General features: G+C 37.2%; 1 protein-coding gene across 1 annotated transcript in view; it reads left to right on the top strand.

Moving 5' to 3' along the window:
- The first annotated feature begins 2,322 nt into the window (after positions 1-2,322).
- Positions 2,323-11,853, top strand: part of RTTN (rotatin) — an 85,261-nt gene continuing 75,730 nt past the window's right edge. Inside the window, exons 1-8 of the mRNA XM_075744528.1 lie at positions 2,323-3,001; positions 3,843-4,030; positions 4,614-4,812; positions 6,502-6,591; positions 7,754-7,832; positions 9,156-9,270; positions 9,807-9,957; positions 10,878-11,043. Of these exons, the coding sequence (XP_075600643.1) occupies positions 2,971-3,001; positions 3,843-4,030; positions 4,614-4,812; positions 6,502-6,591; positions 7,754-7,832; positions 9,156-9,270; positions 9,807-9,957; positions 10,878-11,043 (1,019 nt within the window). The 5' untranslated portion in view covers positions 2,323-2,970. The remainder of the gene's footprint in view (positions 3,002-3,842; positions 4,031-4,613; positions 4,813-6,501; positions 6,592-7,753; positions 7,833-9,155; positions 9,271-9,806; positions 9,958-10,877; positions 11,044-11,853) is intronic.

Here is an 11,853-nt window from a genome sequence, read left to right as displayed (position 1 = left end):
TCTTGAGATACACACTTTGCCATCAACATGTCACTCCTCTATTTGTAACAATGAAAATTTGATTACTGGTGATCATCCTTAACACCAGTCTTGAGTCATGATAGCATAAAATACATTGCACCAGCTGATAACACCATGCTCCCAGATCACTGTTTTGGGTACACAACCACCCCTTTTCTAGTCTAAAACAAGAGCAGCAAAATTGAAGCTGCTCTTCAAGGTTATTTTTTTACTTGAAGTTAATTATTCCTCTAGTTAAGAAAATCTGAATGAAATGCCCATGCTTGCAGCACAGAGTATAGTAGCAATGGAGAGTGCACGTGTCACCTTTGCATTAACAACTCTATTAATTGTTCATGTAGCTACTAATTCAGACGCTGAAGACAGTGTAAGAAAACATTTGTTCTTCTGATGCAATATAGATTGACCGTATTTAAAGAGGCGAAGAAAGACCTGGACAGAACACTCCTAGATGTGAATGATATATCTCTTCCTCCTGAAGAAATGTTTTTATTTAGTCTATTTTGGGAAATGACTGCTTCAGCAATTCCTTCTCCTTGCTGGACAAATGAGATACAAATCCATTTCATTATTATTGTCTCATATGGAGTCTCATAAAGCACCCACCAGTCCTATTTGGGAAAATGTGAGCAGCCCTGTGCCCATCTGATTAGAGCTCTTCGTATTTCATTATAGGAGCATATCGTGCACAGCTAAAAGGAATTTTTACTCAGTCAGTAATGCTTATTTTGTTATTGCTCTTGAAAAACACTGATAGATCCATATGAGTTCAGCCTCTTGTGGAAAAAAACCCTCATTGCAGCAATCACAGTACATTTATAATTAGCTTAATAAAGCCACTTTGTTTTATTGCTCCACAGATAGAAATACTGTCTTGCAAAATGACGGACAGTTCTGAGTTGCAATTAAGAATTTAGTACAACCTTAATACAGCGTATGGAGGACATTAACATAAGTTTACAGTGAAAGAAGAGCACAGTGATGGAGACCAGGGTGGAAAAACAATTAGACATAAACTGAGATGGCAGTTATGTACATCCTTTTGGAAATAATTTGCATATACCATACTGCACTTTTCACATTTTTGTTGGGTGCTGATAAAAAAGTACTTTCTCATGCAATGCGTGATACAAAAAGAAAACTGTGACTATTACAAGGCCGTCTTCTCTTATGCACCTGCAGTTACATGCAAAAACTTCATGAGCATATACCCACGACAATGTCCAACACTTGTCCACCTATTATCAATTTATTTCTTCTAATTATAATGGCAAGCACAATCATTCAAAAATAAGATCAGCCCTCTTATCTATCAGTCAGATAACCTATGCTGTACTACACGTCTTTACTACACGTTTAAGAAACTGTTTTGTAAATTTGCCTTGCATTGTAAACAAAGCAATGTGATTCTGGAGTCTAGGTCACATAAAAAGAACCCCCAAACCCCCTAATGATTCAGCTCCTACTTCATCCCCTCGTTTGTTTCACACGAGTCAGCAAGAGCTATTTCCAGGGTGCTGTCAAACACATGAAAGAAACATTAGCAAATACTCAGTTATTACTATAATCATAAATCATTCTCTGGCTTCCAAATCGGGGCCATGCGGGTACTAAAGGGTGAAGAAACACACCCTTTTTTAGTTTCAGGTCTGGACTCAGACAACAAAAAAAATTTGATCTTTGCCGAAGTCAATGTTGCAAATATGCATCAAAGAATCATGGCAGAACTTAAGCTATGAAAACCCATCATCCTACAGATACATGCAAAGCTCATATTCAAGCTACAAGCAGAACAGCAAGGTGACACCTGTCTGGACAGAGAACAACCATTCTTATTGAAACGCTTACTATTCTGAATGCTGCTAGACGGTAGCCAGTTCGGGTTTGGTAGCCTAATCCTCAGGCCCAGCACTGCATTACCCGGTTACGGCATTCTGAGCCGTAAGGCTGGGAATACGCGGATAAATGGTGTGGCTGGGTTCCTGCACTGCACGAAATAGTAGCGACGGAAAGGGCTTGCACTTCTAAGGCATGGGTAATTAACGTCGAGCTGGAAAAAGCACGGCAGTAATTGCATGTATCCACCTGAAGCTTCTCCGATTACTCTGAAGGATGAAACGACATGTCTGTTTCCACTGTATTTATTTAATTCTCTCAGGTGCGGTTACTGAAATGCAAACCCAAGTGTAACTGCGCCTTTTCTAACTGAAAAGCATTGCTCTAAATTTTCGAAATGTCACAACGACTTCTAAGTTACTCATTCGGTTCATTAAGCTCTCCCCCCCCCTCCCCCGCCCCGGAATCGCTTGGAGAAGCCTGAAGGAAAAAAAAAGATACCGAGGATATCTATTTCTGCCAAGAAAACCTGACTAAACCCCACGGTGCTTCTTCAACATCGGGACTCCCCAAGACCCTTCCCGGCAGCACGGCTTCCCCGGCGGAGCGCTCTGCCCTGAGGGAGGCACGGTGCGCCAGCCGCTTCACCACCGCTGAGAAGAGGACCCCGGGCGGGGCCAGGCCCTGCGCCTCCACAGGTGCCTGCACCGGGAAACGGCTTCCGTCTACAGCTCCCCCAGAAAAGGAAGGCAACGGCCCAGCATGAGAGCACCGACCGCCTTATCGCTGTCTCCCCGGGCTGAGGTCGCGCCCAGGTGCGGTTCCTCCGCACCCGCCCAGCCCCGGCGGGCACCGCAAAGGCACCCGGCCCCATCAGCTCCCGTAGCGGGGCTGCACGGAACTCGTGGTGCGGCCGCACTCCGGGGTTCCGCCGGGAGATGAACGCTCCCAGCGTGCTTCGCGCGCAGCACAGGGCGGCCGGGGAGGCGGCTGGCCAAGGGGGAGGAAGCGGACTACGTTTCCCAAGGCGCACCGCGGTCGCCGTTGGCTAGGCGAGGCGGGCTGGCGGCAGAACCGGCGCGGCGGTTGAATGCCGGCGGGGAGAGGGGTGTGATGGAGTTGTCGTCGCTCGTCAGGAAGCTGGGTAACGGTTTCCCCCCTCCCTCCCGGGGCACCGGGCCCGGCTGCCGAGAGGTGCCGCGGATGTTCCGACCTCTCCGCGGGGCTGCGTGCTGGAGGGCGGCGAGGGGCCTTGCCTCTCGCCCGTGTACAGCGCTGCGGGGGTTTCACCTGCGAAACAGGCCCGTCGGTTGTGTGTGGGAGCGGCCGGCTGCCGGCCGGGGAGGGGTGTGTGTGTTAATGGAGTGAGGGTCGGGGAAAGCGAGGGGGGTGTGTGGGGGGTTGTCTCCTTCCTTGGCATACGCGGAGCGCGGCTGCCCCTCTCCGGCCTCCGCTTCCACACGGCCGCCGCCCGTCCGTCCCCCGCCCCGGACCCCTCGCTAGTTTTCTGCCTTCTGCACTCTTTTCTTCGCTGCAGACGTAGACGGGACAGTGGAACACGGCGATGCTTCCCCAGGAAATGCCAGAGGCTTTCCCCTTCAGATATGGTGCCTTTCGACTCTGTGGGCTTATGTAGATTTTTGTCCAATTTGTGAGTCAGGCAGCTTTTGGTATCCACAGTGTATTCTGGTAGAGGTTTTCAGAATTTAGTTGTGTGCTTCAAGGCCATCCTCTTGTTTTATCTTTGGCACCCGATTCCATTAGTGTATTTTTTAATATTTCACACTTTTACGCCATGCAGACATACTTGATTAGCTTACTGCTAGTGAGTGCAATCCTATTTGTCTTCCCGGTAAGCATAATGCTGACAGCATAAAAGCTAGCTTTATTTCACAGATCTTTGACAGCATTCTGGTTGTCCAAATAAGAATTAAGTTACGTCAGATAATTTTATGGGTTTTTTTTAATCCCATCTTTTTGGGCAGGTCATGAACTGGCAGAGATAAGAGAACGATCTCTGAAGACTATTCTGTTTAAATTAGATCATAATTTGATTTCATATGCGGATCTGGTCCATGAAAAAGTGCTTTTCCTTAATCTTTTGGAGTGGTTCAATTTTCCAGTCGTATCGATGAAAGAGGAAGTACTAAATTTTGTGAACAATTTGATAAAGGTATGACATATTAACAATTATGTATAAACTATATGTCTTTAGAATGTGAAAGCTAGATAAAACTGGATATTATTTGGTTCTGTAGCTCCATGTAATGAGATTTTAGTGTCTTGCAAAGACATGAATAATAAAGCCACTCTGTATAGACAGAAATGAAAACAATTTGAGTTACTTGCAATTGGTCATGGGGATAGCAGAAAAACAATAATTCTTTTCTGGGTTTCTTATTTTAGTTCCTCTGCTTTTTCAGTTTCTTATTCAGTGTTTCATTTCTTCTTTGGGACATGATTTGCAGCTAAGCACTTGCACTGTTCCTGAAAAGTGAAGATTTGAATAGTGGTGCAACTTATTTTAAAAAAGTTGAGCAAACATTGCAGAAATTTCAGAGATCTCATAATATATTCTTATGTTTTATTCACTATACAGAAGCTATGCAGAGGAACTAAAAATCCCATCCTTGAAACTGATGGATGGTCTAAACAAAGGCAAAATCTAGCTTAAGTTTTGATTACGGTTCTTTCTGTTCCTCCCCCTCCCTCAAGACTCTTCAGGCTAACTTTGTCAGTTATTTGTTCTAATGTAGCATCCACCTGCTGCCCAGAAACTGATTGGAATTGGTGCAGTGGAATTCTTCTCTCAGCTTCGTCCCAATGTGGATCCAAACTTGCAGGCTATAATTGATGGGATTGTGGATGGATTGTTCTTCCTTCCTTCTGGACTTACTTCTAGTTCTTTATCAGTACATTATCAAACTCAGTCTCAGTCTTCAGTACATCAACCAGGTAAATTACATATTTCAAAGTATTTATTTAAAATTAAAATAAAGCAAATGAAAAGCTTTTAGGCAATGAAAAGTTGAGCTTTTCAGGCATAGGAGGCAAATTATTCCTGAGAAATCAGTGAAGTGCATGGTAAGCAGATTCTGCCAGAGAAAGTATGATCCTAGCTAAATCAGATAGTGCCATCTCTGTAATGGGATTTTCTGCAGACCTTCTCTGTCCATTTCTTCAGTGTGTAATACCTGTTTACTGTAGTGTAAAAAGAGCATGACACAGGACATGAACTTCCAAAGACAGTTTTATGGCAGCAAGTGTAGCAACTTTGAACTGTGATTAAGCCAGCATGCTTTGCTACTTTTCTTTGCATAGTGGACTTTAACTTTGAGAGCAATTCAAATCTTAAAAAAAAAAAAAAAGGATTTGTCATAGAAAAATATGTGAACTTTGTTTAAAATTTCGTATTATGTGAACAGCTTCACATATGTGCGAAATGCTATTACTTGATTCTGTTATCTAGCTTATTATCTATCTGTTACAATGATTTACAGTGCCTCTTAAAGTAAACCCATGTGATTCTCCTTCTGCCTTAAAAATTTTAGCACAAAGTATAGAGGAGAAAATTATGTACTGTGGAGGTCCTTACTTCATCCTTCTGGTTCTTGTGGGAAAGACACTGCTGTTTTACTGCGTGGTGTAGTAATGATCACACCTCTGTCACTTACACCATGCAATCTCAGAGATAAAAGTAATTTTCCTGTGGTTTTTGCAGCCTGTCTAATGCTTGGAATTTTAGTTTGTTAGAACTATGTGGTGGCTGTTGATTGGTGTTTTTCAGTTTAATTTTTTTTTTCTTTTTTCCTCCCTGTGCCCATGTAAGGGTATAGTTAGATTTTTACCCAAGATTGTCACTGTATGGGGAATAATATAATAATCTTTTACATATACATTCTTAAACTACATCTTTTTGAAACTACTCAATTGAAGTATTGTACATATTTCCTACTTACGCTATAAATTGTATAGATGTCTGGATAAAATAATGTTAATGCATAGTAATAACAGTATTGTATTTTTCTTTCTACTTCAATTTAAGTTACTAGGAAAAATTGTAAACTAATAATCTGAGCATTATCTAGTTTGATCCTTTGAACCAAATATTATGTTCTGGAGAGATTGCTTTTAATGTTACATACCTTGTATATATTTTGTTATACAGTTTGTGTATTAAATACATGTATATAACATGTATATTATTAAGTACAGGGTGGACAACTTTTTAGCTGACCTGAAAAGACAACAGTTTTGGTAGAAAAGGTTTGAAATAGTTAATTTAAAAATCTAATTTTATTACTGCATAGGTAGATTTTTTTGGTTGCGAGTTCTCTATTAGGTAATACATTTTGTGTGATTATTTTTGCTATTGCTTGTATGGTATGCGAGGTGGTGTAAGAAAATGGAAAAAAACTTTACAGAACATGATTGTACGAAATAAACATCGACACGCTCTTTTTTTACTCCACTTTCCTAATCATCTGACGGTATTTTAAATCGGTGTCCTTAATAAGCTAGAATTCAAGGGCAAAAGAGAGGCAGTTCAGGAAAAGCATGAGGATAAATTGAGTTTTTGCCCTTTTTTTTTTCTTCTTTTTCTTCTCCCTGTACATTTTTAAACTTACCCTTTATTTGTTTTAGTTCTACCTCAAGAGGAATCATTCACTGGATATTTTTGTCAAGGTAGAAGTCATCCATCGCACTTAGAAATACCTCCCAAAAGAACAGTTGGTATGTGTAGTTATAAAATACGAATATGTTAATTACAGAAAATGCTTAGTTGTAATATAGATTGAATTCCATTACAAATATTATTGATGGGTTTTCTTTTTCCTGTTGTTATTCTGTGAAATCTAGTATCACAGAAACTGCATTTATAATGCTTATAAAAATGAATTTCATCTTAATAGTTCTTTTTCTTTTCTAGTAAATAGGTAGTGTAACTCTTTGGAATATGTAAAGTATGTTAAAATATACTATAATTTTTAAAATTATTTAAATTGGTAATGCTTTTCAGAAGATCTGTGTTCTATAATCAAAAGTGGCTGTTTAAGCACCTTTTTTATTTCAACAAAACCTAGTATGAAGTACCTTTCTACTTTTCAGAAAACTAGATTAGGTGCTTTAAAAATCTTTAGCTTGTATCTAAACGAAAACCAGTGTTATTCTTTTATTTTTTGTCAGCGAAATGATATTAAATGTTTCACTGACAAACACAAACCAATATTGTTTTGGCAAGTTTTTGCCTGTACCAACATACTAGTAGCAGTTCACAAGAGAGTGTCATATTTAACATACACTGCTAAAAAGAGTCATCTGGTGATTTACATACAGTAACTCCAAAGTCATATTTTAAAATCTAGTTCTCAGCACTGTATTGTATCAACTGTCTTTAGAATTGCACAATAATTATTACAAAGTTTAAGTTAAAAATAGCTTTAGATTTATGTTAGTTACTAAATTATGACATGTAATAACTTTTTAACAGCTAGAATTTCTACTGCTTTAAGAGTAAAAGCATTAGGTCAATTTTCCATTTTTAGAGATCATGCTAATAAATATTCTTTAGTACTGGAACAAAATTATAATTTGGTTGAAAGCACAATCTGGGGGATTGAGTACTTTTCCACTAATGCTGTGATTTCTATTTGCGAAAACTTTCTTTAATAAATGTATTTCATTTTGATTCAAGCTCACCTTGATTTTTTTTGGTATTGCTTAAAACTGTCATTAGAAGCACCTGAGTTTGTGTGAGTCTGTTTAATAAAAGGTATTTCTATTTCAGATAGTCTATAGTTCATAAGTTTTTGACTTTGCCATGGAAATGCACAGTGTAATACTTCTATAAAATATACTCCAAAATATCTACTCTCTTTTTTTTTTTTTTTTCCAGTGAAATGCTTGAAATTTTCCACATTTCCTTGGTTAACTCTGACTTCGACAGATAGACATGTTCTTTCATCAAATGAAAGGTACAGTAATAGAAACATTACAATTTGCTTGTAGTTTTTATATTTCTTGGGTAAGAATGGTTCTAAATTTCTGTCTTTCTGCATCATTAGACTGTTCCTGTAAATAACCTAATCAGTTAATTTTTGATAAATGATCATAAAAGCTGTGCTGCCGTTGGGCAGAGCAGATAAACAATGTGTTGTAATAAGCTGATTTTCGGTTAATGTTACTATCCATTCTTTGTGTTTAATTCAGCGTACTTTTTTTTTGGTTCATGACACTTCAGTGTGTCTTCTAAGTTTCTCAAGTGGATCAAAGATTTTGTTCAGTTAATTTTAGGACAAGCTGGAATAAAATAATTATTTACTTTACCTTCACAGACACTTGGCATAGAAATCCATACTTTCAGTAGCAGTTTAGCTTTAGGCCAAAAAGTTTAGGCACAATGCCTTATCCAGGCATTGAGTCATTCAGATCATCTTTCTGCAGTGATTTTTTTTTTTTATTTGTTTGCTTGTTTTTAACTTTCATTTAGAAAAAAACAGTGTTTGAAGTGGCAGAAAGAAAAGTTCTGTAGCTGGGAGCTGACACAGAGCTGCGTCAGATTTCTAGCGTAGCCAGCAATGCAATATCGTGGACCAGACTATTTACAGTTAGACTTGTTAAGCTTTCTTGTAATAGCTGGGGTTTTTTTGCTTTTTTATTTTCCTTTTGAAAGATCTCTGAAACTGGAAAACCTCTTTAATATTTAATTTCCTTTATGCCTGAGTCTAGAAAAAGAAAACTGGACGTGTTTGATTTTTTTTTTTTACAGTGGTTTCTGAAACAATAAAAATAGAAAAAAAGTGAAGTAGAATACCAAAAAGGTTCTTATTATTTAATAATATACATGTTAGAGAATAGCTAATACATTTCTTCCTTTATGTAACTTCCCATATATGTAATTCAAATGCTTTTAAGTTATACATGAACCTTGGTAATGAAAAAAACTTTCTTACCGGTAAGAGTTAGCTTATTGGCTGTGTACCACTGAGATAATCACTAGCTTCACAGGGAATTTCCAGTCTTTCTTATCTTAATTTCAAATTCAGAATCAATAACTTTATTTCTCTTCTGGGAACTTAATTTTACATGTGGTTTAATAACAGCTCGAATTGAGTTTGTTCTTTACTGTATACAAAATTAGCATAGCTAAGGAATAATTCAAATTTAAAAATGGCATGACAATAGAATTACAGCATTTTTTCTTTCAGTTCTTCAGTGTTGTAATTATAACTTTCTTGTTCAATGACTTGCTAATGATTACTAGTTGGGTGTCATTTAAATATGAACTGCGTTTTTAGCTCTTTGAGAAGTAACAACCAAAGTTTGATTTGGAGTACCTGTGAGCTTCTTCAGGACGTGATTATGCAAGATTTTCCCGCTGAGATCTTCCTTCAAAGGCCAAAGATTGTACAGGCAAGAATTCACATAAAGTTTAAGGTTTTTATTGTTCTGTGGTATAAGTTGTGCCAAGTAAGAATTGATGTAAATTATATAATTTGTTTCTAAACAAAATAGCTAAACAAAAATTCCTTTCTGTAAACTAGGTGCATAGAAAAGAGGGACATTAGCTATATATTGTATTTACAAAGTTATTTGATTGTAATAATGTATATTGCTAGTCAGTATTGAAGTTTGTTGTGAAGTAATACATTGTTTCTTCTCAATAAGATAAAATTGTGTCACTGTCATATGCACACCCTCTAATGGGCTCCCAAGATGAAAATAGTGACTTTATTGGAAATATAACATAGAACTCAGCTTTTTCCTTAGGGCTGATAGTCTTGCATTCAGTAAGAAAACAGTAGGTAAGCCTATTTATTGTTTGCTGTGATTTTTAAACACTTAAAAACATTTGTGAACTATATTTAGTGCAAGACTCTTGTTGGCATGGTTGTTCATGAAGGTGCATTAATGTTCAGCTACCAGTGTTGATGGTTTTGTATTTGCAGAGCCTTTTGTCTCTGTTAAACCTGGCCTTTGGAGGAGATGGAAGGCATCGGTTAGCTTTGCAAGCTGTGTCGTGCCTGCGACAGTTGTGCATCTTCTTGAGAAGCAGGCTTAACTTTCACAGAGATCCAAGTTTTTCTTCCACAGAGCAAGGTAGGTGTTTTTAAATATTTGAAATACTTTTGTGTGTTTACTACAGGTAAGATTTATCTAGAATGATTAAAAAACAAAAAGCAACCCACAGCTTTATAGCAAATGTAATCTTGTGAAATTATTTTACTAAATGATGGTGTTCAGTACTATTCAAGTTAGTAAATATTTTTGTAGTACTTCCATTTTTTGGAAATACTTACTCATTTTTACAGTTCCCTGTAATTCTCCATTCATCAACTTTTCCCAGTATATGTCATCAGGAGAGGGATTTTTAATTAAAACTAAATGAAACTCTGCCTACCTTTATTTTACAGATTTCAGAAAGTTTTCAAGCTATTAGTGCTTAACAGTTTAGTTACTAATTTCATAAGCTATTTTAATTTTCTTTTTTTTTATTCTGATGTGTGAAGATAGTTTAATCATCGTTTTGGATTTTATAGTCATTAGGGCTATGTCACAATGTTCTTAATGCTTAAATTTTGTAGATTTAATAGTGTATATTAGTTAAAATGATCTCCTGTTTCCATTTTGTCAGCTGAATTTAATCATCTTTGTTTCTGTAAATTGGTAGTCTGGTTCTCTTCATAAGATTGCCACTATATTTGGTGTCTTAATAAATTATATTAACTGTTTCTTGGCTAATTCAGTTATAACGTCAACAAATCCAATAGCCTTAGTCAGGCACTATGTATTTTTAAAACTCAAGATTTATGATTCAACTGTAGTTTTCAGTGGTTTTGCCTTGGAATTGAGTTTCCAAACTCTGCTACTTGCCAGTGATAGGTTGCCCTAGCTCTCCAATATTTACGTAGTATTTTCCATATCCTACCTCAGTTACTTTTACCATTACTTTACTGTGTAATATCTTTCAGAATAATGGATTTCACTAATAGAAAATATATGATTTGTGTTACATAAAGTCACAGCTTCCCAGAATTCATCTATATCTTACCGTCAAGAAACAAGAGGTCCTGCTCATTCTCAGAATCCATCACCTGGAAGTAGTAGCCCTCGGCCATCTGTGATTGGACGGACAGTTCAGCGTCCTAGAGGAGATGGTCAAGATTGGGATGCAGCATCTTCTAGGTGACTAAAATAAAAAATAACTTACACTTCAATTAAAAAATTATTAATACAGGATTATATCATCAGCTCCTTGTCAGTGTGTGGGATGATGTGAGGGTTTTCTTAACCTATGAAAACTCAAACCATATTTATGAATTAAACAGTTCTTTAAGTGGTGTTTAGAATACATAAGATCAGTTTTACCTGCTGCGTTCTGTACCCAACCAACATTTTTATTGAAATCTCTTAGTATGAATTGTTATTCCTTGTGCATGTATTTGTAAGATGCAGAAAAGCATTTATTTAGACTATTCAGGGATTTTTCTTTTTCTTCAGCAAATGACCGCATAAGTTCTTATAAGTTGAATGGCCATCACGTAGGTTACAGTGTACAGTATTGTCAAAAAAGCTATCCTGTATAAAATTTTCCATTAAAGTCTTTTAACTTTGTTGTTAAATCTGACAACAAATTTCAGTTGTGTATCATTTAAAAATTCAACTCCAATATGAAATTATGAATTGTCTATATACTCTCAAAATGTTGAGGTGGTTGTTAGTGCATGGTTTTGTTACTCATCTTGACACAACAGACTTAAAGCTGCTGTTCAAGAACCAAGGTCTTTTAATATGTGGGAATTTAAAAGTTCTTGTGAGTCCTTACTGTGTGCTTGTTGGTAGTTCTTTTGAGTCTCTGTGGTATATTGGCTTAGTGATTAACTCCTAGGTGTTCAAACAGACTGTGGTGTTACAGATGAGAATAGCTTACGTGGTTAATTGTAAATGCATCTTGAGAGTCATTATATTAAAAGGTTATTTTTAATCATCTTAAAT

This window comes from Balearica regulorum, chromosome 2 (genome assembly GCF_011004875.1).
Source record: "Balearica regulorum gibbericeps isolate bBalReg1 chromosome 2, bBalReg1.pri, whole genome shotgun sequence".
Classification (NCBI taxonomy): Eukaryota; Metazoa; Chordata; class Aves; order Gruiformes; family Gruidae; genus Balearica; species Balearica regulorum.
The sequence above is the reverse complement of the archived record's forward strand: the minus strand, read 5'-3'. Positions and strand labels throughout refer to the sequence as shown.